Genomic DNA, 26,369 nt, shown 5'->3' with positions numbered 1-26,369 from the left:
GATAATGGCATAGATAACATGCTTATCAAATTTGCAAATGACACAAAGCCAGGGTGAATATGTATATGTATGTGATGGGGGTAGGGAGGAAGTAGAGACTGTGGTATGAGATGGGATACAACATGTTGGATAATAGAGATAGGATCCAAAAGTCTTAATAGTCTACACTATTGGAACAAATGATGAAATTTAATGAAAATTTAATGCAGAGGAAAGCCAATGCAAATAAATTTAAAGTTGTCCTCATGAATATACATCTCAACTCTAAACATCTATAGGGTAGTGAAAGTATGGCTAGACAGAACTTTGAAAAAAAGATGTAGTTTTATTGTTCATCCAACTTAATATGAGTCAGTAGCATAAAATAGCAACTTAAAAAAAGCTCATGCAAATTTTATCTCCAGGTTATCTATGATTGAAAGTCAAATCAATAAGCATTTATTAAGCAAAATAAAAATACAAGCAAAACCCAGATATTCACCATCTTCGAGGAGCTTATATATATATGTATGTATGTGTGTGTGTGTATATATATATATATATATATATATATATATATATATATATATATATATATAGAAATTTGGACATAGGCATACACATTTATATAATTATCTTTCTACAAAAGAAAAATCTGATCAAAAAAGAAGAAAAATGAGAAAGAAAATAAAATTCAAGCAAACAAGAACAAAAGAAGTGAAAATGCTATGTTGTGATCCATTCAGTTCAAGTCTTCAAAAATATATTCTAATGGGACAAGACAACATATAAAAAGGAACTGAAAAGCAAGTGTAGGGGAAGTTAGCAAAGTAAGGGACAGAGAAATGGGCCCTTAATCAAAAGATATCATGTCTTACAACTGGTAAGGAAGGCCATCCCTTGAGGACACAAATCCATCCAGTTTTGCTCTTGTACAGCCATACTGGGCTGGGACAAATGGCTTCCTACCTGCTGGCTACTCTTCCAGACCTACACATTGTGAGTGACACACCAGTAAGGAGTGCTGGGGCACAGGGTTTCCCTGTAATGAGGGTCACAATGTCATTAGAATTACCTCAATTGTGAAAGGACTATAATAACCCCCTGACCAGAAGTGTATCACCTCCTACTTATGCTTGAAACCAGGCAGGCTTCTAAATACCTTCCCTGGTCACAGCAACTGCGTGCACATCTGGCAGATGAGGACCCTGTTGATATGTAGAAAGTTGTCATTCAACTTTCCAATGACGTGCCTTCAGCAGCAAGCCTCCCCGTTACTTTGCTTGGATGTATTCTCCAGGTGTTAGCTTAATCCTGCCCCCTTATTTCCTCACTTCTTGCATTGAATTCCAAACTGTCAAAGAACAATGCCCCAATCCTTCTTAATATTTGTTCAAATGTAATTTGAAAAAAAAAAAAAAGGCTATTTCTTTACTAATTATGTAACAAAGCTAATGAAAAAATAAAGAAGTATATATTAGTATCTCATCCCAACCCTTATGGGACTTACAAATCCAGGAAGAAATATAGCATAAATAGAAATATGTAATACAAGAAATATGAAATTCTATATATATATATGTATGTATATACACATATATACATATACATATATATATATACACATATATACATATACATACATACATATATATATATATATATATATATGAAAGGCTGGAAATTTTATTATTTTATTTTTATACAGTAAGTTTGATATGGAGATAGTACTGATGATATCTAAATGTAGCTTGAAAATTGTTTTGAAAGCTGGACTCAAGTAAGACTTGTAAAAGAAGAAAAGTGACTTAGTTGATGTCACTAAGGTAGCAAGTGGCAGAGCTGGCTCTAGAACTGAGTACCTACAAAACCTCAGGGCTCTTTTCACCACATAATTTGACAACTACTGTCCCTACTTACCCACTAGCTTACAGTATCATTAATGGGGAAAAGGGTTTTACTTAAAAGAAAATGGAAGAAAATTCTTAAAAAAAAAAAAAAAAAAGATACTCCTTTGAATCCACCACCTCCAAGTCTTTAGAAAATTAGAGCCTCCAAAAAGTCATGAAATTGTTTCTTTAGTTCATTGTTCTGGAATCCTCCTTATTTATTGAATTAGTTCTCACAAGGTGATCAGATGGCATTTTTTTTTAATAACATGTTTTTCCCTAGACTATCAGGGAAATATATGTCAGGGAAAATGTTGCTGATAGAGTAACATAATAACAATATATTTCTACACTGCCTTAATATAAGCAAATTATATACAATTTAAGTTTTATGGTAATTTTGTGAGTTAAATAATACCATTTTAGTATGAACCACATATTTCTTGAGAGTGAATGGCATGTTCTATTAAAGTATACCACATTGTACAATTTTTAATAAATATTAATGTTAATTCCAAATTGTATTAGTTCTCAAACGCTAATGGTTTCCAATTTACTGATCTGCTCTGTTTATGTATGAGTGGTTGTTCCAATATAATTTAACTATAAAATTCTAAATTCATTTGATATTCCTTCCTCTCTTTGCTCAGTTATCAACTGTTATTTTTTCCTATCTTGTCTTCAACAAACAGTAACCTCTATTATTTAAGGGATAGTAAACCATTCGATGGCTGTTATGTTCTGTATTCTGCATTGTCCAATGAGAATACCTAGTTGGGGGTATGCCATTTGCTGCAAGTGTGATTGATCTAGATGGGAATGGGGCCCAGGTGGATGAAATTTTGTACATTTCTCTTCTCTTTTCTGATAGGATCCAGTGATACTTCTTTTCTCTTCTAATCAGCTCCATCTTACAAAGTCTACCAGGAGAACAGATGAGAACAGAATTCTAACAAGGTAGGGTTTTATTATAGGTGCAAAAATTAAGTGGGAAAGAGGATGATTCTTCTATGGAAGAAAAGGATACTCTGTTGTGGTTTGAGGACTTATGTATCATCTTCCACTCAGATATCAAAATAATGTGATGTTCCTAAAGTCCAGGCCATACCATGATCCTTCACTCCCCACATTCAATAAACTCCAGAGGCTCTTTATTTCCAGGATCAAGCATAACATGCTCTGTTTAGCATTCAAAGGTTTTCATAGTCAAATTTCCTCCCACCTCTCCTTATACCTTATTCCTTCCTTCCTTATTCTCAGCAATCCAGGGACATTAGATTCCTTTCTTTTCCTCTCCCTTTTCATACTCCATGCATTTTCACTGGCTGTCCTTAAACTCAATATCTGTATTTTTTCTTGAACTCAAACCCTTTAACTATTCTGGCATCTTCATTCCCAAGGAGTTCTTTCTTTGGGCAACCAGGAACTATCCACTCTTCTGTCACACACAAGCACATAATTAGCTGAATTAACCGTCAGTGCCAGAATTCCTAGTTATTATTCTGGCTGTGATAAGTGTTAAAGGCACTGGGCTCACCAACTGTAGGGCTAAAGAGATTGTCAGGTAGAGGGAAAACTGATTGCTCAGCCAGACCTGGACAGTTCACTCTGTATGCCAAATTAAGCTTATAAATTGGCTTCTAGTGGCTACTACTGCCTCAGGACTTGGGATAAGTCTACATATTTTGTGATCTGGGTTGGATCAGATTACATGCCAGTCACTGGGCTAAGGAGACAGAAATGGAGGTGGAAGGTTATAAGTCTACTTATGATTCCTAAAACACAGCAGGACTTGACTTTTCCTGGTATTCAACCCAAACAGAGAATTCCCCCTAATCACTGAAATGAAAATACAAGCTCTTGTGACACTCAGGGTTTCTTTTGCTTTTGACTGCTGTTTCTGTGTGTTCATATTATCAGATCTGGATTGCCCAGTCAATATTTATCCCAACATTCAATCCTTTAACCCACCTTGGTTTCAAGAAGTTGAAATATAAACCACTTCAGTTTAGTAGGAACTCTTTTCAGTTAATAGAAATAATTACTCCAGAACCCCCAGGAAATCCCACGGTGATTTTTTTTTTTTTCTCTTCTCACCCTAACCATATCACATGGGCTTTGTCAAGATATAAAGAATAGAACTAGGGCTTCAAATGATTTTCTTCAAAAAATTCCACAAATCCCTCAACTCACATTGATGGTAATTCTTCACATTTGTCAGCAGTTAACTGAGGATATATAGATTTACTCAGAGGCCTGGCATTTGATATAGACTTTCTAAACTGATAAGAGGAGGGCAACATCTATCCCAGCCCAAACTATTTTAGACAAGAAAGAAAGTGCTTGAGAATTTGGTCTAGAATTTATGTGAAACTTTGTTTTAGGACAAGTGGTCAGGAGGCTGGTAAACTTTATTACACTTCTTTTTTTCTACCTTAGAAAACTAGGGATGGCCCAAACGATCCTATCAGTAGAGCAAACTAGGAAGTCACAACAAGCAAAAATAAATAGTATTTGTGCTTGACTTTATATCCTATTGGATATAAACCTTGTAACAGAATGACCAAAATTAATAATAAAAGCAGAATTATTGGTCATCCAGGTTAAAAATAACATTAAAACATCTAGAACTAACAACAATGAAACTTAGATAGTACCAGGGTTAAACAAATAAAATGAGACAGCTTTTGCTGACGACTGATAAAGGTAATTTTTTTTAATGGGCCAGACAAAATCACTAGCCATTTTTTTCCCCTATAATGTGATAATAGACAAGAAAGCTGTTTTCCATGTTTACTTAACCTTTGCCTCTTCCACATTGTTTCCAGACTTACCTGCAGTTGGAGTGGGCCTAAGCCTGGGGTTGCCCCGGCAGCAGCTGCCATGGTAGTTGGGATCAGCTGAACAGGGTAAGGGTCACCTAAGTAAGAGAATAATAGAGGCGTCAGCACCTTTTATCTACTCTCCACCTGCAAATTAAACTCCTGCATTCACTCTTTCCAAAAGCCTTCTTTTGTGTGCCTTGCCGAGGCCTAATGAAAAGCTCTATTGTGCAGCCTTTTACTAACACTCTTTTCACAATTCTGGCTGAGAGAGGAATGTGAATAAAAGGCACAAGCAATTAAGGCGGAAACCTCATCCTTTTTTCATGATGTATTTAGGGAAATGGGGTGGGGGTGCACATTGATCAGAGGTCTGCACTTTAAACACACACACACACACACACACACACACACACACACACACACACACACACACACACACACACACACACACACACACACAACCTTCACAACCTTGATAGAATCCCGGCAGCTGAACAGCAAATTTACAGTCTTATCCAGAAAATGAACTTAACTCAACTGACTTTAACATTAACAAACTAAATCCCACCAAGAGTCACACTGCATTTTTAACCACAAAAAAGCTTTTCTCTGGACTGCTGTATATTCCCCAGAATCAAACATCCACTTCTATGTAGTCTCTTTAAAAGACAGATTTTTAATAGCCAAAAGTCAATTCAAATTAAAACAAATATTACAAATACAATTGATATCTTCCATATTTCAGAGAAGTGCTTTGCAAAAGTGTCTAAGGAAACAAAATACAGGTGTCGATTTCTTTAAAAATAACTTTTATGTCAATTGATACAGACACTAAATGCTGAAGCTACAATATAGTGACATTAAAAAAAAAGTCACAAAACACAATTTTAATGTCTTTGGGCCTCCAGCCAGTATAACCAAATTTTCTCCTCAATTTGACTTAGCAGACCACTTGTAAGAGGCTCAATTTTCTACTAATAAATGAGTTGCTATAGAATTAGTCATTCAAAAAACACAACAGTAAATAATAATAGTGGAAAAAGAATAGTCATTTTTTTTAGATATGATTTAGCTTACTCAATTTACATACATGTTAAAAGAAAAATTCTATGTTCTGGCCTTCACTCTAATTAAAGAGGCAAAACTCAGGAGAAGAGGGTAAAAGGCATTTTATTAATACACCAAAGCAGCATGTCTGGCTGGGAGAACTTTTTTATAGATAGGAGTAAGCATCTTCCATAAAAGGGCAAAAGTATTTTGATTTGATCATATTGGGATTAATTACCTTTCAACAACTCTTTAAGTATTTTGATTGACCCAGGTTTCAAATAAAAAAGGGTTAATGATCTTGGTAGTTTGCAGCTACCACAAGTTCATTATAAGGAGATAGGATTAGTGCTGAGGAGATAACAGAGAACATTCCTTTCCCTACAGGTTGGCTGCACAAAAATCATAATCAAGCAAAGTTAAAACATGAAGTTATATTAAGATGCCTCTGTACTAGTGACTGATTTAAATATATAGTAATATGTGTCACCAAAGCAAAATAAATAAATGCTATTTCTTTAGCATTGGGGGAGAAGTGGGGGGACTTATATATTTAATAATTTAAATAAACTTAAAATTACTGACATGCAATACTAACAATCTTAGAAGGAACTAAAATTAAGAAAGCAAATATACATATTGGAAAGTGTACTGAATTTGGACGCAAAGGACTTTGGTTCAAATCCCTATTCTACTACTTAGAGATCTTGGGTAAAGTTATTTCAACTCTATGTCTTTAAATTTTCTTATCTATAAAATGAGGTTGTTTGACTAGATAACCTCTAAGGGTCTGTTCAAGGTTTAAATCTATGTTACTATGATCCTTATCTTAACTTAATTCCACTAACTTAATTGCACAGAATTGGGAAATTTTTAAAATAAAGGAGATTTTCATATTATATTAAGTCAAGAAAAATAAAAAAACAGGACTAAATTTTGTTCAGTACTTTTCAAATGCCTGCACAGAAATCCCTTTGATTCTCAGATAGCAGTTCAAACCTATTATGATGGAAGTTTTCAGAAAATACATATATTTGAGAGCATATCTACCTGCATATAGAAGAGCTCTATTTGTACAGTGAAACAATTCTAATTTCCCACTTTAGAAACTTTGTACTTACTCTTTTTTCTTTCCTACCCTTCTGTTTTCTTTATTTACTGTCACCAACTATTATTGTTTCTTATTTTTAAATATCACTAGGATTTGCCCTTTCTTTTCCATGGCCACAATTAGCTTAGTAGAGACCAGTATTACATACCTAAAATAATTGCAGTAATCTCATGTGGCCTCCAGGAACCTCCTCTTTTAATTCATTCCAACACTTACCATTACTTCCCTAAAGTCAGTGTCTTTACTTCCTCATAAATCTATTACATTAATAATGATTAACGATGTGGTACTCCTTCCATTGGTATAGATCATAATTGTCCATGGTTTCTCATTCTTTGCTTTTTTGGCCACATGCTTCTATAAATCCTCCATGCAATAAGTCTTCCTTCATTTCCCCTCCATTTAGCAGAGCATCCACCTATGCTAAATAGTAACTATCTATTTTATCTATCTAAATGTTTTTTCTTTTCCTGTGGATTCAGAGCAGATTTGCTTTGGAAATTTCTTTTTAAGACCTTATTTAATGCAGGTTAGACAAGTGGAAAGTCTGATTTTTAAAGTTCAACCATGTTTTAGGTTACTTAAACTACCCTTCAACTAGTTAAATGTAATTTGTTTTTTACTTTTGCCTAGGTCATAACCATTTGAACAGTTTTCCTTAAGCTCTTCCAAAATAAATTTGCCTTTTATTTCAAAGTCAAACATGGAAAATTCTAACTCAGAAAGAAATAAAAAGTTTTAATATGAACAAAAAAGCACAAAACAGAAATTAAGAAACAATATAACATAAATTATAGTGTATATTCTTAAATATGACGAAGCAAACATAAAATAAAATATCATAAAACATATAAAAACTTTTCCATACAATAAACAATAAATATATAGACACATACACATATGTTCTTGTTCAGTTATTTTTCAGTCATATCTGACTCTTCCTGACCCCATTTGGCATTTTCTTGGCAAAGATAGTAGAGTGGCTTGCCATTTCCTTTTCCAGCTCATTTTACAGATGAGGAAACTGAGCAAACAAGATTGAGTGATTTACCCATTGATCTTTCAGTTTCACCTGCCTATTCACGGCTATCCTTGGTTCTATTGTCATATAATTTTACTTTTTATAGGACAAATTGTTAAATTGATGGAAACATAAGAAGTGTGAAAGGTTTTAAGCACAATAATTATAAATGTAGCAAGATTGATTTGGCCTACAGGGACCATCCCATGGAGTATACCTAGAGGTGATATTCCTCTTTCTATCTGACTATATTCTTTAGCTCCTGTTTCTCTGGTCTGGAGTGCTAAAAGGCTTGCAATTTGATGATCTTTTTATTAATTAAGAAGTTGGAAGAACTGAAGAGTCAGAATAAACCTACTGACTACTTATCTTCTGCCATTTTTTTCAGATGAGAGTTGTATCAGTACTATGTTTAGGTACTTCCCAAGTAGGGAAGAAGAAGGCACCTCATATATCAGTGTATTAATACATAGCAGTTAACACATATGTCCTTCCTAACTGAGACTGAGATCAAGTTTGGGCTTCCCTTTGTGTGTGTGTGTGTGTGTGTGTGTGTGTGTGTGTGTGTGTGTGTGTGTGTGTTTTTCTTTCATGATGTTAGAGAAATAAGGATTGTCTTATGATGGATGCATCCAGGCTTGGAGAAAATCTTGTGAGTATGAGTGGTAGACAGCCTTTTGAGTTAGGACTAAATGATATTAGAGTAAAAGTTCTTGGCAACTACTTGTTAATTAGAAAGAACAATTAGTGACAAAAAACTGCTAGTTTTATCAGCAGACAGATACTTGGAATTGTTTGGAAAGAGCAGAGCTAATATGAAATATAACATTAATAGTCCTATAAACTGTTTTATATTTTGATTAGGCTTACATATTAGCTTTGCAGTAGTTAGAAACAGTAATTATAAGCTAAGCTACTGAATCCTGTTTAAGGTGTTCCATTAAAGCATGGTGTTTCTTTTTATGTTTAGCATTTCTTTTATGTGTGAGAATAAATTACCTGTCTCATACCTGACTCATGTTCAACACTGAATACCTTTTTACTCCCTATTTCAGGGGAAATCTAAGGGCAAATCATATCTAAGCTCCAAGTCAAATCATCCCTACAACATTGGGGTTGGAATTTAACAAAACTGAATATGAGAATAGGGAACCCATTTCCTTTCTAATTATAGACTAGGATTCCCAGGAATTCACAGTGAACCAAAGATTTCATCAAGGTGTGCTGAGCATCTAAAACAGATGATTTTTCTCATTTTTGCTCCAACATATGGCAAAAACGTGTGTGTGTGTGTGTTATACCAAAGAAATTTGCAGAGTCTAACTTGATAAGCATTTACCAATCTATTATTATATCATTTATTTTGTGGAGTAGATGTGTATTTAAAAAGTGGAATAATGAATATTAATTTATCTTACCTTTTCCCCCTTGCTACTCTATTCTCAAGTCTAACATTAACAAAATTTTCTTCAGAACTATTGACCAAATGATTTGGCCTCTTTAGTTCAAAAACAATTCTTTGAAAAACTGAACTCTAGCAAACATAGCTTACTTATCTCTGAATCTAAGCCAAACTTTTTTTTCTTAAAAAACAAAACAAAACAACCCCCCCCCAAAAAAAAAAAAAAACACTCATACTTCCTCTCATTTGTCAAACTTTTTTTTTTTTTTTTTTTTTTTTTTTTTTTTTTTTTTTTTTTAGGGAATAGGGGAGCCTGTCAAAATCACTTTTTATGCAACATGCATACTCACACAGAAGCCTGAAAATAAAATTTCATCTTCTTTCTGCTTCTTTACAAAGAAACTATAGTATGTGGTCTTGACAACACATGTTTCCTATTTTTGCTAGTTTAATAAAAGCATACCATGTCAATGGTTTTTAGCCTGTGATTTAGTGATTTCTCTAACCCTGACTGTCAGTGACATAGTAAAATAAGAAATTAACATGTAGCCTCCTTGAATGCCAGCACATGGATGCTTTGTACAAGAAAGATTATAACAGAGCCCATATGATATTCCTATTTGACAATGAAATATGTAACATTAATTAAAAAGAGGAATATATCCTTAAGTATGCCTAAGGAAATTTATGGCATTTAGGTTCTAAATATTAATTGTATTGTAGTAAATGAGGAACTAATTAATTGAGAGTTTCTTTTTTATTAAATGAGGAAATAACAATTCAGGAAAATGATGAACAGCAAATACAGAATATTTTAACTTTCTTAAGCTTGACTTATCTACATTTATTTAAGCCAGTTTTCAAAGACAATTAAATATTGTAATCAGTAACTTTATAAAGCTATTTTAAAAATTAGTCAATTAACAATAGTGAATTACTGGGTAAATAATTAACATTTTTAAAAGTTTGTGACATTTTTTAATCAAGTATTTGAATATATGTTTCCCCCCCCCCCAGTTTTACATAGGCATGAAATAAAAATGTTCCCTAAAATCCTATTTTTTTTCCCAACATAGATAACAAAGAAGAATAGAGAATAAGTGTCAAAAAACCCAGAGATGTTTTCACTTGGAACTTTTAATAAAAAGGAAAAGAAAAATTTGTGTCTAATGAGGAAAATGTTTCAAACAGTGCTCTACTATTTAACCCATAAATAATTACTTTTTCTCTGTCTAGGAAAACCCATTTAGGTGTGGCAGAGTGATAATGATCTTTGATCAGATATGAAAATTGAATTAGCTACTTGGCTGGTCAGAGATCCTACTAAGGAATATGGAATAGGTCCAATGGTTTTGTCATTTTGTATTTAGCTAGTTATTTTATTTATTATTTCCATATGTACCAAGGATAGAAAAATTTGAGGTTTCAGACGCAGGAATATCTTAGCTAACAACTAATTAATTCTTTCAAATAAACATTGGTATGATACATTTCTTTAGAGTGGATGTTGTTTTGATTTTAAAATTTTATTGATAATAGTGTCAGCTAATCCATTGCTGTCCCATTTGTTTGCCTTTATGGAAGTATGGGTATGGTCTATTTGCATTCTTGTTAAAGAAAATTTATTTAAAAATTTGAGTGTCAAAAAAGAGAATGTAAAATATGAAATACAGAAAAAAAAGTCCATTTTCTTCCTTTCCACTTTCTGCCCTCCACTTAACAAGTTTTTCTTTTAAATAGAAATAACTGTCAAAGTAGGCAACATAGTTGAACTAGTTATAATGTAAACAAGTTGACAACTCTTTAAAAATATTTATTCATGCCTTACCACTTGTTTTTATCCTATGCATTCCATGGTACAGCATTTACCAAAGGTCATTCATTATTGGCAACTGTTGAATCCATAGTTTTTTTTTTTTGCTCCTCATCTTTTCTCTGTATCATTAAACTCTGGTGACCATCTACTTCTTTCTTGATTTCTATGATATAGATTTCTAATAGTTCTTCTACTATTGTGATATTTCTTTCTTCTTTACTACTCACAATCTTCAATCTCTTTAAAATGAGTTTTTTCCCTAATTTTTTTTCCTATTAGATCTTTATCTATATTCTTTCCCCCAGTGATCATAACAAGTAATGTTGTTTCATGAAGCACATCTCTGTAAATTACTTTCAAATCTAAATCTCTACTCCCAAATCTTCTTCAGAATTCCATTTCTTAAAATGCAATCTTAAAAGCTTGGATCTGAAAAGTTGGATGTATGTTGTATCAGTCTTTGTATCTTCAACATTCACCATACTGCTTTGGACTTAGAAAATAAATGATGGTGCCATAGAGAGAAATATTACAGTCAAAAAGAGGAACAAGTTTATAAGAAATTATAAACTCTATTTGAAACATTCTTATTTTGAGATATCAATAGGACATTTTTTTGGGAAGGTCTTTCTACAAGAAAGCTAAGGTTACAGATATGGTTCTCAGAAGAAAATTAGCACTAGAGATACCTATTTGGGAATAATTTGTAGAGATATTGTCATTGAAATCATGAGGGGGAATGAGGGTGAGACAAATCTATCAGCTTCTTCATTTGTATAATTAGTATAATAATACCACCTATGTTTTCAGATTTTGTGGTAAAGACAAAATGAGATATTTATAAAGTACTCTGCAAACCTCAAAGCTCTATAGACATGTTAGATATTATTATAATTTGAACATCTATCCTAGCACAATGGTTATTTTATATTTAGTAAGGACTGTTAGATGCATGAAAAATTTTTTTTATCAATGTGAATGAAATAGCAGGTCAATTAACATCTAATTTCAACATGTCATAAAAATATATACTTAAATCCCCATCTTTGATGAGTATATTAACATATTTAACAGTTTTATTCAATTTGTCAATTTGATCAATTTATCAATTTATTTTGAATATTGATATTTCATATCATTAATTTCAACTCTCACTTGTGACAAAGAAAAACTGTTAAATGAACATGATCAATAAAGTATTAATCTGCTAATTCACATAATACTCTGAGCTTTGTCTAGCTTCTCTGTGTTTTCTAACCTAAAGGACATTCAATGTAACTCTAATTATTTGATTCTCTCATATTACTAAAGACTGTTTAATAGTTATATTTAGATGTCTCACATCTAGTATAATAAATCAATTATTTTACATAATTTGTAGTTATTTTAAAAGTAATTTCTGTTCTCATTTTTCCTGGGTTTTATTAGTACTATAGAGAAGAGCTCATTTAATTTTTTTATCTGGTCATAGAAACAATCAGTCATTTCAATTAATTTTTGTTTTTGTTTTTGTTTTTGTTTTTTTTTTGCAGATTTTCTTGGGTTTACTAGGTATCTGTTATGCAATTTGAAAATCAAGTCTCTTTCCATTGCCTTATTCCTATAATTAAGATTTTTATGCTATGTCATATAATAGTTAGGAAATGGAGCAATCATCTTTTACCCTTATTTTACTAGAGTTGTCCCATTGTTGTTGATCACTGGGCAGCAGTTCTTAAAACTTTTTGGTCTTAGAAACTATACTTTTAAAAATAATTTAAGATCCCCCAAAACTTTTATTGATGTGGCATATACACATACACATATGTAATTAAAATTATTAATTTAAAATTTAATTGATTTTAATTGATTTATTAAATCAATTAATTTATGTATCTTCTACTCTAATTAATTGATTTAAAGTAAATAATAAACTTACTCTGTAAATAAGATTTAGCTGAAAAAATCTGGATAAAACATTTTTGCTCATATTTTCTAAAAAGTGTATGATTTTTGCAAAATTTTTAATGTCTTAGAGAAAATAAATGGATTCTCACACCTTTTCTGCATTCATTCTATTGCAGTATATTCTTTTGGTTGAAGAAAAAATATAGGTAGAAAAGGAAGTATTTTCATGGGCCAATGATGTTTTAGGATTAATAGGAAAAGAGTTTTAACCTTGCATATATCCTAAAGGGGTCTTAGGAACCCTTGACAACTTTTGTGAACCACACTTAGAGAGTGTCCCTATATAAAGTAATATTATAGAATTAGTTGTAAATAAAGCCAGTCATTTTTCCACACTTTCACTTTAGCACACTTTTTATCTCATCTAGAAAGAGTATAGAAGAAATATTCTCAACCACAGACTTTAACAATACATTAAAAAACTGTATTATTTCATTGCTATTAAAATCTATGAAATGATATTTGTATTAATGGATCATACCTCAAAATATAAGAATGACAGGTTCCTGGCCAGGATTGGAGACCACCTAACAAATTCTGATAAAAACACATTTGCTTGGTGCTTTGTTACACTAATAAATATATAAAACTTTATAAAAGATGGAGAAGGGAAAATTTTGGCTAAGTAAATACACCAAGTTAGATAACCAGAGAAATATAATTACAGGAAAGAAAATTGCTCTTTTTCTCTGAGACACTCAGAAATTCACAGGAGGAAAAAAATGAAAGGGATAGATGAAGAGATAGGTATGATTCAATTCTGATGAGGGACTTCAATCTGAACTCTGTCAAAAGCTAAGCAGTTGATTACATCTTGGATTGTCTTAATGATAACTTCATAGGCAGCTAAGTGGGGCTGTGGATAGTCCTGGGCCTAAGATCATGAAGACCTGAATTCAAATTTGACCTCAGACGCCTTTTAGTTATGTGACCCTCAGAAAGTCACCATTTGCCTCAGTTTTCTTGTCTGTAAAAATAAGATGGAAAAAGAAATGGCAAACCTCTCCTGTATGCCAGCAAAATCTCAAATGGGATTATGAAGAGTTGAACATGACTGAAACTACTGAATAACAATGATAATTTCATGCTTTAAAAGATAGGAGAATTAGGTAGGAAGAATTTTCTTCTGTAACTAATTCTTGGAATAAGGAGGAACTTTTTGCTGAGTTGGAAGTAATAAGAACCTTTGTGAGGGTGGCCACTGTTTCTTAAAGTTTATGATAGAAGAAAAAAGTCCTGATTATAGTTTGATATATTCCTAGATTTTTAGGAGAGCAGATTTCAAAGCATTCAAAAGAAAGGAGGATAGGATTCTTTGAACTCCTATAGGAGTTCAAATACAACATATAAAGAATACAAAAGAATATTGTGACCCTGTAAGGATAATGTTAAGAGAGTGAAAGTTCAAAATTAACTGAGGTTGGATAGGAAAATTAAGAGCAACAATATTTTTTTTTTAAAAACTATATAATAAGGAGAAAAGGAGTATCAAAAGAAGAGAAAAAATGCTGTTCAGAGTGGATTAAACAGTGAAAACTGGCGACAAAGAGAAGGCAGAGTTACTCAATTCTTGCATTGCTTCTGTTTTCTAAGGAGAATAACCTTTGAATCTGGAAAGAACAGAATAAAGATGGATAATAGGAAATTAATACACAAGATCTATAAGAAGATAGTAACTAGGCCTTCTTATTGCCCTTAAAGAATGTGCATCACCCATCACAGATGAACACCATCAGGTACCATAGGACCTGGCAGATGTGATTGCTGAACTAAAGACAGGGGTATGTGAAAGATCGTGATAAATTGTGGAGAACAGGAAAGAAATGTTAAAAATGATTCCAGTGCCTGAGGCTTTGCCAACATAGCTTCAGGCTAAAAAGTATTTATAAAGTAGAATTGTAATAGAAACTGTAATTTTCTAGAGGGGAATCACAGAATCACAAAATTTCAGAGTTCAATGGGATTACAGTGGCCAGTGAGTTGAATCTATATCTGAAAAAGAATCCTTGCTAAAAACACAATAGTCATTCAGCCCTTGGTTGAAGAACTTCTACTTTCAGTGACAGGATATTACAGTTTTGAAGTGTTTTATTGATTTAGGATGTTTAATGTCTCCATCAGCATGTCTGCTCTATTTCACACCCTACAGCAGAATTCAGCTTTCTTACATCCCACCAATCCAAAATCCTTGTTTTCCACAGAAGCAGTGACGTTAAGGTTAGGATTAGCCCTATTCCCTTCCTCTCCTTAGGGGAAAGAAGTAGTGTTGTCTCACTTTAAATTCTGTTCCCCAAAGGCTCTAGAGATATTCTGGCATAACTAAAATAATAATTATCTAGCATAACTAGAGAAAAAAATGTCTTTGATTACTGAATTTATATTATATTATTCTATAGTATATTATTAAAAAGATGGTTAGTGAACATCTATAAAAGGAGATGGTAACCATAAAGAAACAGCATTGTTTTTTGAAGAATAGGTCATTTCAGACTAATCTTAGTTCCTTTTTGATAGAGTTTTAAAACTGGCAATAAGGAGAATGCTTATAGATTTAGTTTCCTATACTTTAAGTGAGCATATTCCTTTTATGGAAAAGATACAGAGATATAGGATGGACATATAGGATGGACACATATAATTAGGGGACTTCAGAACTAGATTAATGAATAGACTAAGATAAATAGTTCCCAGTGGTTTCATGTCAACCAGAAGGGATATCCCCAGTGGAATTCTCTAACATTCTATATTTTGCACTATGCCATTGAACTTTTTAATCTATTACTAAGATAACGGTATATCTAGAATCCTTGACTATATAGAACAGACAGATTTAAGAGAGACAGCTAAATAACATCTAGAATCAAAAAAAGCTTAGCAATTGAGAAAAATGGACCAAATACTATAAGATAAAATTTAGGGATAATGTCTACATTTTTGATTATATAGGCAGAAGGGACTCTTTTTGCTAATATAAGTTAGCAAGTTCTCCGCAATCTATGGTCTTAGAAAGTTGTGATGGGAAATTCTCATTTTGTCTCTATTCCTACTGTCTTTTGGGTGGACAAAAATATCTCCAACTGGATTTTGGGATCTTTCCTTCAGGTTTAGTATGGTATCACCCATCCATTCCAGTCTTCTTATATCTCATTTCTGACTCCACCCAATTTGTCTCCCCCCCAACCCTTCCCCCTCCCCCCCCCCACTCAGTGACATTGGCCTCTTTATCAGTTCTCAAGCAAGACACTCCATCTCTGCATTCAGGGCATTTTCACTGGCTGTCTTCTATATCTGGAAAGTTTTGCCTCCTAATTTCTAACTTTTAGTTCCCTCAAGACTCAACTAAAAATTCCACCATCTAGAGGAAGTCATTCTTCATCCTCTTTAAATCTGATGTCTTTATTTTGTAAGTAACTTTAAAAAATACATAGTAATTTCTATATTGTCTCTCCCATTATACAATGAGCTTTTTAATGAGCAGGGACAATCTTTTAAATTTTAAATCCAGTGCTTAGTGCAGTGCCTGGGTCATAGTGGGTATTTAATAAATGTTTGTTGACTGATTATTAATAACAATTAAAAACAAAGTTTTAAGCTAGAAGATGTATGTTCATCTAAGGTGGTGGCAGAAAAATTCATGCAAAGAAAAGACAAATGTGTCTTCTCAGTCCTCATTCTTCTTGATCTTTCTACATTGGACACTACTGACAGAGGATTTTTTTAGGTTTTTCAATATACTGCTTTCTTGATTTTCCTAATGTGATGACCATGTTAGCACCCTGGATACCTTAGAATCAGTCTGAGTCAGAATAAGCAAAAGTCTTTATTCTTGGTCTTTAGCAGTAGAAGTCAAGGGAATGGACGTGTTGGATCTCCATGACTTCATCTCTTTCACTCCTGCCCAGAAGTGACCCCGGCTAGTCTCCCTGCACCTCCTAGTCCCTCCCATAATTCTCTGTATACACCAAATGATTGGGCCAGCACAGGATAGTGGGAAGGGCCATTTTCTAAGCATATTCTTATAGAGTATTGTCCAATTGGCAATTAGTCTCAAGTGCTCCATTGTCTGACCTCAGTGCATTAACTTAAGAATTTCAGCCTTTTATATCCTCCCACTATAGCAATGCTCTTTACTTCTTTGCAGCATCATGATCAATATATCATTCCCCAACTATGGGCATACCCCAAGGCTTGATCCTATGAGCTTTTTCTCTTTTTACTCCCTCCCTTGACAATCTCATTAGCTTTCACAAGTTCAAATATTTTCTTTATACAGCTGAATCAAAATTTTATATATCCAATCCTGGTTTCTTTTTTGAACTAGTATCTCAGACTCAAAATGTTTAAAAAACTTATCTTGTTTCCCCAAATCCAATCCTCTTTTAAGCATTCCTTTTTTATATCAAGGCCACTAACAATCTTACAATCAATTTATTTGGCAAACTCAGAGTCATATTTGACTCAATGACCCTCTTGGAAGGTGATATTGTATTAACTGTATTCTGCTCTGAAGTCCTACAAAGTCTTTACAATATTGTAAAAAACAGAAACAAAACAAAACAAACAAACAAAAACCAGAGATAGCAAAGTTAAATTGCTTCACCTATCTTTCCTCCCTTTAAACTATTATAAAACAAAGGCTCCCATTTTATAACTATTCTGCCGATGATGCTTTATGACAACAAACTACAAAATACTAGTTCCTGAAGGTTTAAAACTTATAGAATGCCTAAAATGCAATGCATGTAAGCATGAGTAGGTTGAAATACATGACCTATCAAAGAAGGTTTAAAGAAGCAGTATAAAGGATACTATCTGAAAGACTTATAACTTGCAAAGATAGATGGTCAATCTTATAATAAGAGAGGGAAAATAAATATCTAATGCATAACTCATGTGTTCTAATAGTATGTGTATATATATATATATTCAAAAGATGTAAGAGAAGGCCTAAGCATCCTGGGTGGCTATCTTGTTGAAGATTTGCAGAAAACCATAGGTTAAGAAAGCATAAATGGATTACGATCTGTATCACTGCATGGAATGCTCATGTTAAAAAAACATTTGGGGACCACTAAACTACCAAAACACACACTACAGATAGAAAATGAGTTGGGCACAGATTGATTTGGTGGAAGAAACTGGGCTGAAATATTATAGGAAATTTCTCAGAGCTTTCAATGATTCCAAGTTGCATATATGTGTGTGTACAGTATATAAATACATAAAATATCCATATATATGTATATATATATATATACATATATATGTATATATATATATATATATATATATATATACACACACACCATATATTTATGTTTAGATAGGTAGATATATTGCCTAGTTTGGGAACACTTGTTACAAACTTAAACTTTATATGGCTACACACTACACTATTTTCAAAAGAATCAGAATTACAAACTACTCAAATAACTAGAAAAATATAAGGCAGGTATATGTTGAAGACTTGGAATCAGTGAAATTGGAACAAAGACACAAATGAACAGCAAAATAGTTGACTAGGTGATATGGTGAGAATGCTGTATTACCTTTCTGGCTTTTGACTCTTTCCAGCCCACCATTATGCTCCAGGGTTTTTTTTCCCCCTTATTTCTTTAAAAATTTTCTCTGATCTGAGGTTTCTGAAATTTGGCAATAACATTCCTACCTGTTTTCCATACAAGATCTTTTTGAGGTATTGTACATATCCCCCCCCCCCCCCCCACCTTCCCTGTCAGCTCTCTTTTATGTATTGTCTTCCCCCATTGGAATGTAATCTCCCTGAGAGCAGGCAGTGAATTTGATGAAGAGATTGCAATTTTCACTAGAAGAAGGTTCAGTTACATGAGTATGATCATATATCTAAATATATATATGTAATTTAAATTTGCACTTTTTTCTCCAGTAAGAATAGAAATAATCCAAAATAATTTCAAATCACAATTTCTAAGTATTTCCTACATGTACTTAGGGCTTTAAGATTTACAAAATTATTTCCTCACAACAGTCTTCACAATATAGTAGTCATTATTCCTATTTATCACCTGAGTAGCTTGAAGCACAAAGAGGTTAATTGATTTCCCATAATTATGCAGCCATTTAGTGACAGAGATTGCATTTGCACCCAGATCTTTTGACTTCACATCCATTTTTCTTTTTATTACATGATAGCAATATCTCTTATACAGGTTATATCATTATTAAAGCTACCTTATTTTGATTGAATTGAATTGCCAAATAACCATCTTCAGTTTGAATGATTTGTGTTCTTAATTCAATTTTCTGAATTGACTAATTTAACAAGATGTTTTGACGTGGCTATAGATAAAATCTTAGTTTGATGGCAAATTAATTTTAAATTTCTCATTTTATCTTTAAAGACTTAACTTCTACAATATCCCTGTTATCAGATTATTTTAACCATTGCTGACCTTATGTGACTCAGTTCAGCTTAAGAGAGCTGTTAAATTTTCAGCATGAGAATTTATACCTTACAAGTTAGCAAACAAGACAGAGCTTGATTTATTGTTTTATTTTTGATGGTCTAGTCCTAAGAAAAAGTGATGGAGAAAATATTAACAATGCATTTTAAACTTAAAAGTATGTGGTGTATATCTACCCTCCCCACCACCAGAGACCTGATAATTGAACTTTTACCAGCATACCTCTGATTTCAATCTTTTTGCTTAGCTAGTCTAAAAATACATTTAGATTAAAATAGTGTGATTTTATTCTGAGATATATGATTATAATTTGAAATTAAAATAAAATTCTGAAAGTAAAGTATTAATGTTATTATGTTAATTAAATGCAAACTCTTTTTGTAGGACCTCTCATATTTCTATTAAAGTATAATAATGACCACTGTGGTAGAGTCTGATCCTTACTCTAAAGCTATAATATTGTGACAATGAAGCTATGCTCTACTAGGGCATCATAGGATTGTGAGACAATTCATGAATATATGCAGCAAGAGAAGTAAGAGCTGTCACCATTCTAGGGAAGCCATTATCAAGTAAAATGGGAATAGTTTACTTGTGGACCAGAGTGTAGTGTTTATCTTGAGGTTAGAGACAGAACAATCAGGTAAGAGATCTACTAGGTAGCACAGTGGGTGGAACATTGGACTTAGAACCAAAAAGACTTATCTTCATGAGTTCCAAGTAAGCCTCAGACACTAGCTGTGTGACCTCCGGCAAGTTGCTTATCACTACTTGCCTCAGTTTCTCATTTATGAAACAAGCTGAGGAAGAAAATGGCAAGAAAAGTCAAGAAAGCTCCCAAATAGGCTAACACGACTGAAATGTTTGAACCACAACAAGAAATTGTGACCAATCAAGATAACCTAGGTCATGAATTCACCACCACAAAGGACATTGACCTTTTTAGAGTTATAGCCATGAATGGAAAAGTCTTAAGGAATAACAACCTTCTTCCTTCCAATAGAAGGTGCCAAGGAAGAAGTATGAATCTAAGTACCTGAACATGCTGTATGAAATTCTGAGGTTGGCTTACTTGTTGACCAAAATGGGTATTATTGCTGGGTCTAGAAGGAATATAGACATCAAGAGTATGAGGTGGTTATTTAAAATATATTTGAATTTTCTTTTCTTTTCTCCTATGGCTATGTTTTAAAAAAAGGAATATACATGCTATGTTTGAGAATCAGTGCTATCATGCTATGTTTATGTGATTTAGTTCCTTTAACATATAACAGGGAAAGGAAAGGAAAGAAGTTATTGATTTGTTTTTGTTTATTAACTAGTGCATGTTTTGGTGCCTAAGGAGTCTAGTTCATGAATCCATTCTTGGAATAAGTAGAAGAGTGCTATCATCCATTAAAAGATGGCAATCTGGTAAAGAGGTAACTAGTAGATAACTACAGAGCTTGGTATTATCCCATGAGTGCCTTTTGAGTTTGGGTAGAGTACATAATGACTAGAGTAAACACTTGTTTGATGCTTCCTTTTTCTTTTTGTTATAAAGATGTAGATAGGAAATTATACTACATGATGTAGATAGGAAATTATACTACATTGCTAACATAGTAAGGAAGGGGAAAAAAAAAGAGTTTTATTTTTGTTCATTTTCTGTTACTAGCCCATTTTCCAAGTTGATGTTACTTAAAAGAATGCATTTAAAGGACTTATGTCTCCATAATATTTCCTTTTATGTGATATAAAATGAAGAGACAGTAGTCTTAATTTGACTAATTAATTCAATAATATAATGTTAATGCAATATTTTTATAGCATTTATTGATCTTTCAATAGTTTTTGATACCATTGATAATATTGACCATACCATTAACTTTGGCCTACATACCATGGTATAGAATAAAGAACTAGTTAAATTAAATCAACAACTAATTTTATTTTTTTCTATGTAGCACACATAGTGAAAAATGTTAGGCAAAATTGAACAAAAACAAAAACCTATCATTCTTTCATATTTGACAAAACTGAAAGCATATGAAAGTTTTTTAAAATGATAACCTTCCATTATCTCTCTTCACTTGATTTTCTTTCAGCTAAAAAGTTCCCATCACCACTGTAGGCCACAATAATTTCTATAAAGTTTACATAAATATTGAAATAGCATTAGAAAATAGAAAGGAAATCATTCTCCTTAATGCCAAGAGCCTAGTTTTATTATCTCTTAACTAGGAATGATCTTAAGAGTTCTGAAATATGATGAAACACAGCTATTGGCTTATGTTGTTAGAAAAATAAATTAGCTTCAACTAAATCACATTAAATTTGAAAATGCATTTGGCAGATTAAAAAAAATACTTAAATGGACAATGCTAAATAACTCCATTAAACAGGTGAATTTATTGAGAACTTAAGGAGCATATTTTGAAACTTACTAATTTTGTGGAGTTTATCAAGATGTAGTTCTATTCAGAATCATACACAGAGCTCAAAGATTTCAAGATGAGTCATGGCAGCCTGGAAGGCAGGCCAGATATTTCAACTAGCTCAACAAACAAGATTTGAGAAATCAAAGTATCTGACTCTTGAGCACAATAGGCTTAAGTTGACTTGGAACTTGGTAGTGATCTTCTAAGCTGTGAATCTAATCCCACTCACTATTAAATGAAATAATAATTATAAAATGTTTAGCACAATGTTTGTCATATGGTGCTTTAGAAATGCTTATTTCTTTCCCTTTGCACCATTATGAACACTGAAGTAGTATTGGGAGTAGTATTCTCCCTCTCCCAGGTGTTATAGGATTTGTTAATATGCTTGTCCTTCCTGTATCAATGATGTAAGTATTAATCTATTATGCAATAAAATCAAATTAGGGCATAGGAGACCCCTAAAACTGAAGAAATAAATCATTGTGAGCTGCAGTCAGTGGCACAGAAACTGGATACTCCTAAATTCCTTTAAGGTAGTTCTGTTAAATTAGAAACAGGGGCTATGAAACTATACATAAGAATCCCTGTAGGTCATGTATTGACTTAGAAAATTACATATGAACAACATGACTGTTGGGAGGGCAGGATAGTCATTGTTACACAACACATACTAATAGCTTCCTTAAGACATTAAATATGTTGGAAATATGTTTAAAAGAATTGCACATATTTAACTTATATCAGACTACTTGCTGTCTTGGGGAGAGGGATGGGGAGGAAGGGAGACAAATTTGGAACAAAGTCTTATAAAAATGAATGTTGAAACTATCTTTGCATGCATTTGGAGAAATAAAATACTACTGAAAAATTTCAAAAAAGACATTAGCTATTTAAGAAAGATAGATTTATGCCTACAGCCACTGGGCTTAACCACTTGTCCAGATTCTCTAAACTTAAGTCCTATGTTATATTCTCAGAAAGGTTTACAGTGTAACTGGATGATAAGCAATATCTTCATTAAGTTAAGATTTTTTCATCTCTAGAGTTCATTTCTATGAAAGTATCTTTATTCTTCTTATCACATAACAACAGCACAATTCTATATTTCCCTAGGTGCATCTGAACTTAATTCAGTTTCTAGACATAGAAATGAATATTCCAATGACTCAACACATCTATTTTCCTGCTTCTTTTTACTTATTTTTGTCTTTCATTTTTTTGTTAATTGTCCAAGTTGTATGTGTCTTAACTTTAAAGGATATTTCAAACCTTTTTTGGAAGCAGGTGGAGTATACATAATAAATATAAGCATTTATGTATTTGAAATACTAGCATTCCTTTGGTTTGCTTTGCTTCTTAACCTATTTTTCCCCTTGACGTGATTCCAAGATTTCTTTATAGTTCCAAAAAGATGAACACATCATATCATAAAAGAATATGAAAGGAATAAAAGAAATTGAAAGTTCATCATTATAATAATAATACATTATATTATAACTTTTCTATTAATAAAAATATAACATCCTATAAAATAGGGAGGAATAAGAAGTCTAATTGTCCCCATTTATAGGAGAGGAAACTAAATCTCAGAAATAGTAAATTATATCTCCTTAGTCACACATAGCAAAAATGTGACTTGAACCTGTCTTTTTACTTGTATACCAATGCTTTTATTCTCCCATATTCTTTCCCACTTGAATTTTGGTTAAAAGCATGATTAAACTGTGGATATATGCTTGTCAGGAGCTTGACAATGACATTAAAAATTCTGTTAGTATTACTTATACTGAAAACCATTCAGTATTATCATTAATTAAAGCAATTATAAATAGGAAATTCTACATATCTTGCATAAGGTCTTTGTATAAAATACTATATATTACTATTCATCTTTTTATTCTTCCTCGTCCCTTTCCTTATGTAAAATGTGATTAAAGAGAATTCTTGACTACTTTTCACTTCTGCTCAGCTTCTCATTCAAACCAAGTCAATTGTGCCAGGGAATCAACAAGGGCAGAGCTTCCTTTTTCTACTGGCTTCTGCTCAGTTCTAGACTTTGGCATGCTACTAGTACCTAGCTTGCCAGGAGCAGCAGAGACTTTATTCTGTTTGATTTCCAAGGTTACAAAAAAGACGGTATATTACTTGAAATTTTAAATACTGAGGTACCATATGAACATCATATGCTTAACATATCAACAACTTTTAGACAGGGGGGGAAGTCACATTGTATTGACACAGAACAAATTAAACTGTTTGATGAGAATGAAGTAAAAGTATTCTTGACCTTTTTCAGGCTCCTTGTTAAGGTAGCATTCATATATAGTTAGTATTCCTTTGGTTAATATTCTATAGGTGAATTTAGTAAGAAAGAAAATAACTGGAAGAACTAAATGAGTCTGCCCACAGATTTTGCTACTGCTGATTGAAATGATTGATGGTTTAAACAATGACTTCATAATTATCAGTATACAATGAATAATCAAAATCATTATTAAAAATAAATAGTACCTCCTTAGGGAAAAAAAAAAACATTTAAAATATTTTTAATAAAACAACAGAATAGAACTTGTATTTGAGGAAGAGGAAAGGGATAGAAAGGAGATGAGTGAGGTTTAGATCTGTGATTTCATCTTGGTGGGCAACTCCCCTCCACAAGTCCAAATCAGCAATTCCTTGGTAATTTATAATTTTAGAAAGTTTCCCTGAGGAATGAAGAGATTATATGACTTGACTGAGGTTATATAAGTAATGCAGAGAAAAAGTTTATCCTTAGGTCTTTGAGGTTTCAGATTTAGCCCTCTATCCACTTCCTCTATTTTCACAATACTTTATTATCACAGAAAAATTCAGGGATTTATCAACCAATTTGTGATTCAGTGTGCAAATCATAATGCTAGACAAATTTAAGAATAAGCATAGTCCAAACTAGATTGGGAACACTGGAAAAAAATCATGAGAAAACATACGCTCATAGGCATACATCTAACTCATATAAGATTAGCAGTACTAAAATTCACTAACTCCAAAATGAATTGTTAATTTTTTTTCTGACACCTACACCATATTTCTTTGAAGTGATAGGAACACAGGAACAGTAACACAGTAACATTATGAAAAAATAGAAAAATAACACACTTGTAAAAATGCTGGAAAACTTTTGAAGAACATGTAGAAATAAGTAGGAAATATGGAAATAAAGAAACATTGACTTATAGGAATCTGCATTAATGCCAAAGTTGAAATTGGTGTTGAATTCTACATATACAATGAAGGCTAAAAGAAAAAGACCATGCTATGTTCAGCAGACCCCAAAGTACTGACATTTGACTTGCCATTTCATTCCAAGTATGCTTAGGTTTTGTCTTTCATCCTGTTGCTATACAATATGGACGACTAAGGCCTTTTCTTTTGACTTGAAACTAACCTTCCTATATGTGCTATCTCCCCTAAATAAATGTGAGCATTTTGAAAGCAGGCACTGTCTTGCTTTCCATTTTGTATCTTTAGCTATTTGCATAGCGATTGGTATACAATAAGCATTTAATAAATGTCTTTCATGCATTCATTTTCCTTGCCAAAGCCAATTCCATTCTAGTAGACATAAACAATCCTTATTTAAGAAAAAGAACAATAAAGCTTCAACTTATTAACATACATGAGTTCAATTTTACTAGAATTACTTGAATAATTTTTTTATTCTAAAATTTAGAGTGGTATAAATCATATCTATTTTCACAAAGATTCTGCAATTATAAATTCACATTATTATAAATGCATCATTTTTATACTCTTCTGACTTACATGGTCATCATTGAATATAATTAAAATTCAAGTTAAACAGTTTGATTTAGATTTTAAATTGTTCATTTTGATCCATCAAAGCATTAGTATAATGTGTAATTTTGATGTTAACATTTCAAATTTTGAAATTATATTTTTTCCAAATTGATTTCAAAATATATACTTTAAAATATAGAATATTGTAAAGTATGTACATAAATTATACAGAGCATTATGTGGACCCATATTACTATTTTGAATAAATATAATTTTTAAAAAAACATCAATAATTTGAAAACATACTGACAATGAGTTCTAGTTGAAACATCGCAAAGAAGTATGAAACTAAATAACATAGTATAAATCTCTTCAATAAACATATATGATTTATGATCTATTTAATATTAACTTAAATTCCTTTCCACACCCTACTAGTATATCCTTTCTAAAATAAATGTGATATATCTGTGAGCTCACTTCTTGGTGGGGCATTAATAGCAAATGGTGTGAACCCACCCTCCACCCACTCCCAAATGGAAAATCAACAGTACTTACTACATCCTGCCTTGTAGCTGAAGCCTGGAGGAAGGAGGAATCCTTGCTGGGCAGCTGCTGCCAGTGTTCGCTGGTCTGGAGGGAATACTGGAATCATTAATGGAGGCAGCTGACCTTGAACCTGCTGA

At 32.5% G+C, this 26,369-nt stretch overlaps 1 protein-coding gene across 1 annotated transcript in view; it reads right to left on the bottom strand.

Moving 5' to 3' along the window:
• SOX5 (SRY-box transcription factor 5) overlaps positions 1–26,369 on the bottom strand; it is a 449,917-nt gene that overhangs the window by 119,088 nt on the left and 304,460 nt on the right. Inside the window, 2 exon segments of the mRNA XM_074268831.1 lie at positions 4,703–4,788; positions 26,242–26,362. Of these exon segments, the coding sequence (XP_074124932.1) occupies positions 4,703–4,788; positions 26,242–26,362 (207 nt within the window).

This window comes from Sminthopsis crassicaudata, chromosome 5, assembly GCF_048593235.1.
Source record: "Sminthopsis crassicaudata isolate SCR6 chromosome 5, ASM4859323v1, whole genome shotgun sequence".
NCBI classification, from domain to species: Eukaryota; Metazoa; Chordata; class Mammalia; order Dasyuromorphia; family Dasyuridae; genus Sminthopsis; species Sminthopsis crassicaudata.
This window is presented reverse-complemented; position numbering and strand designations above follow the sequence as displayed.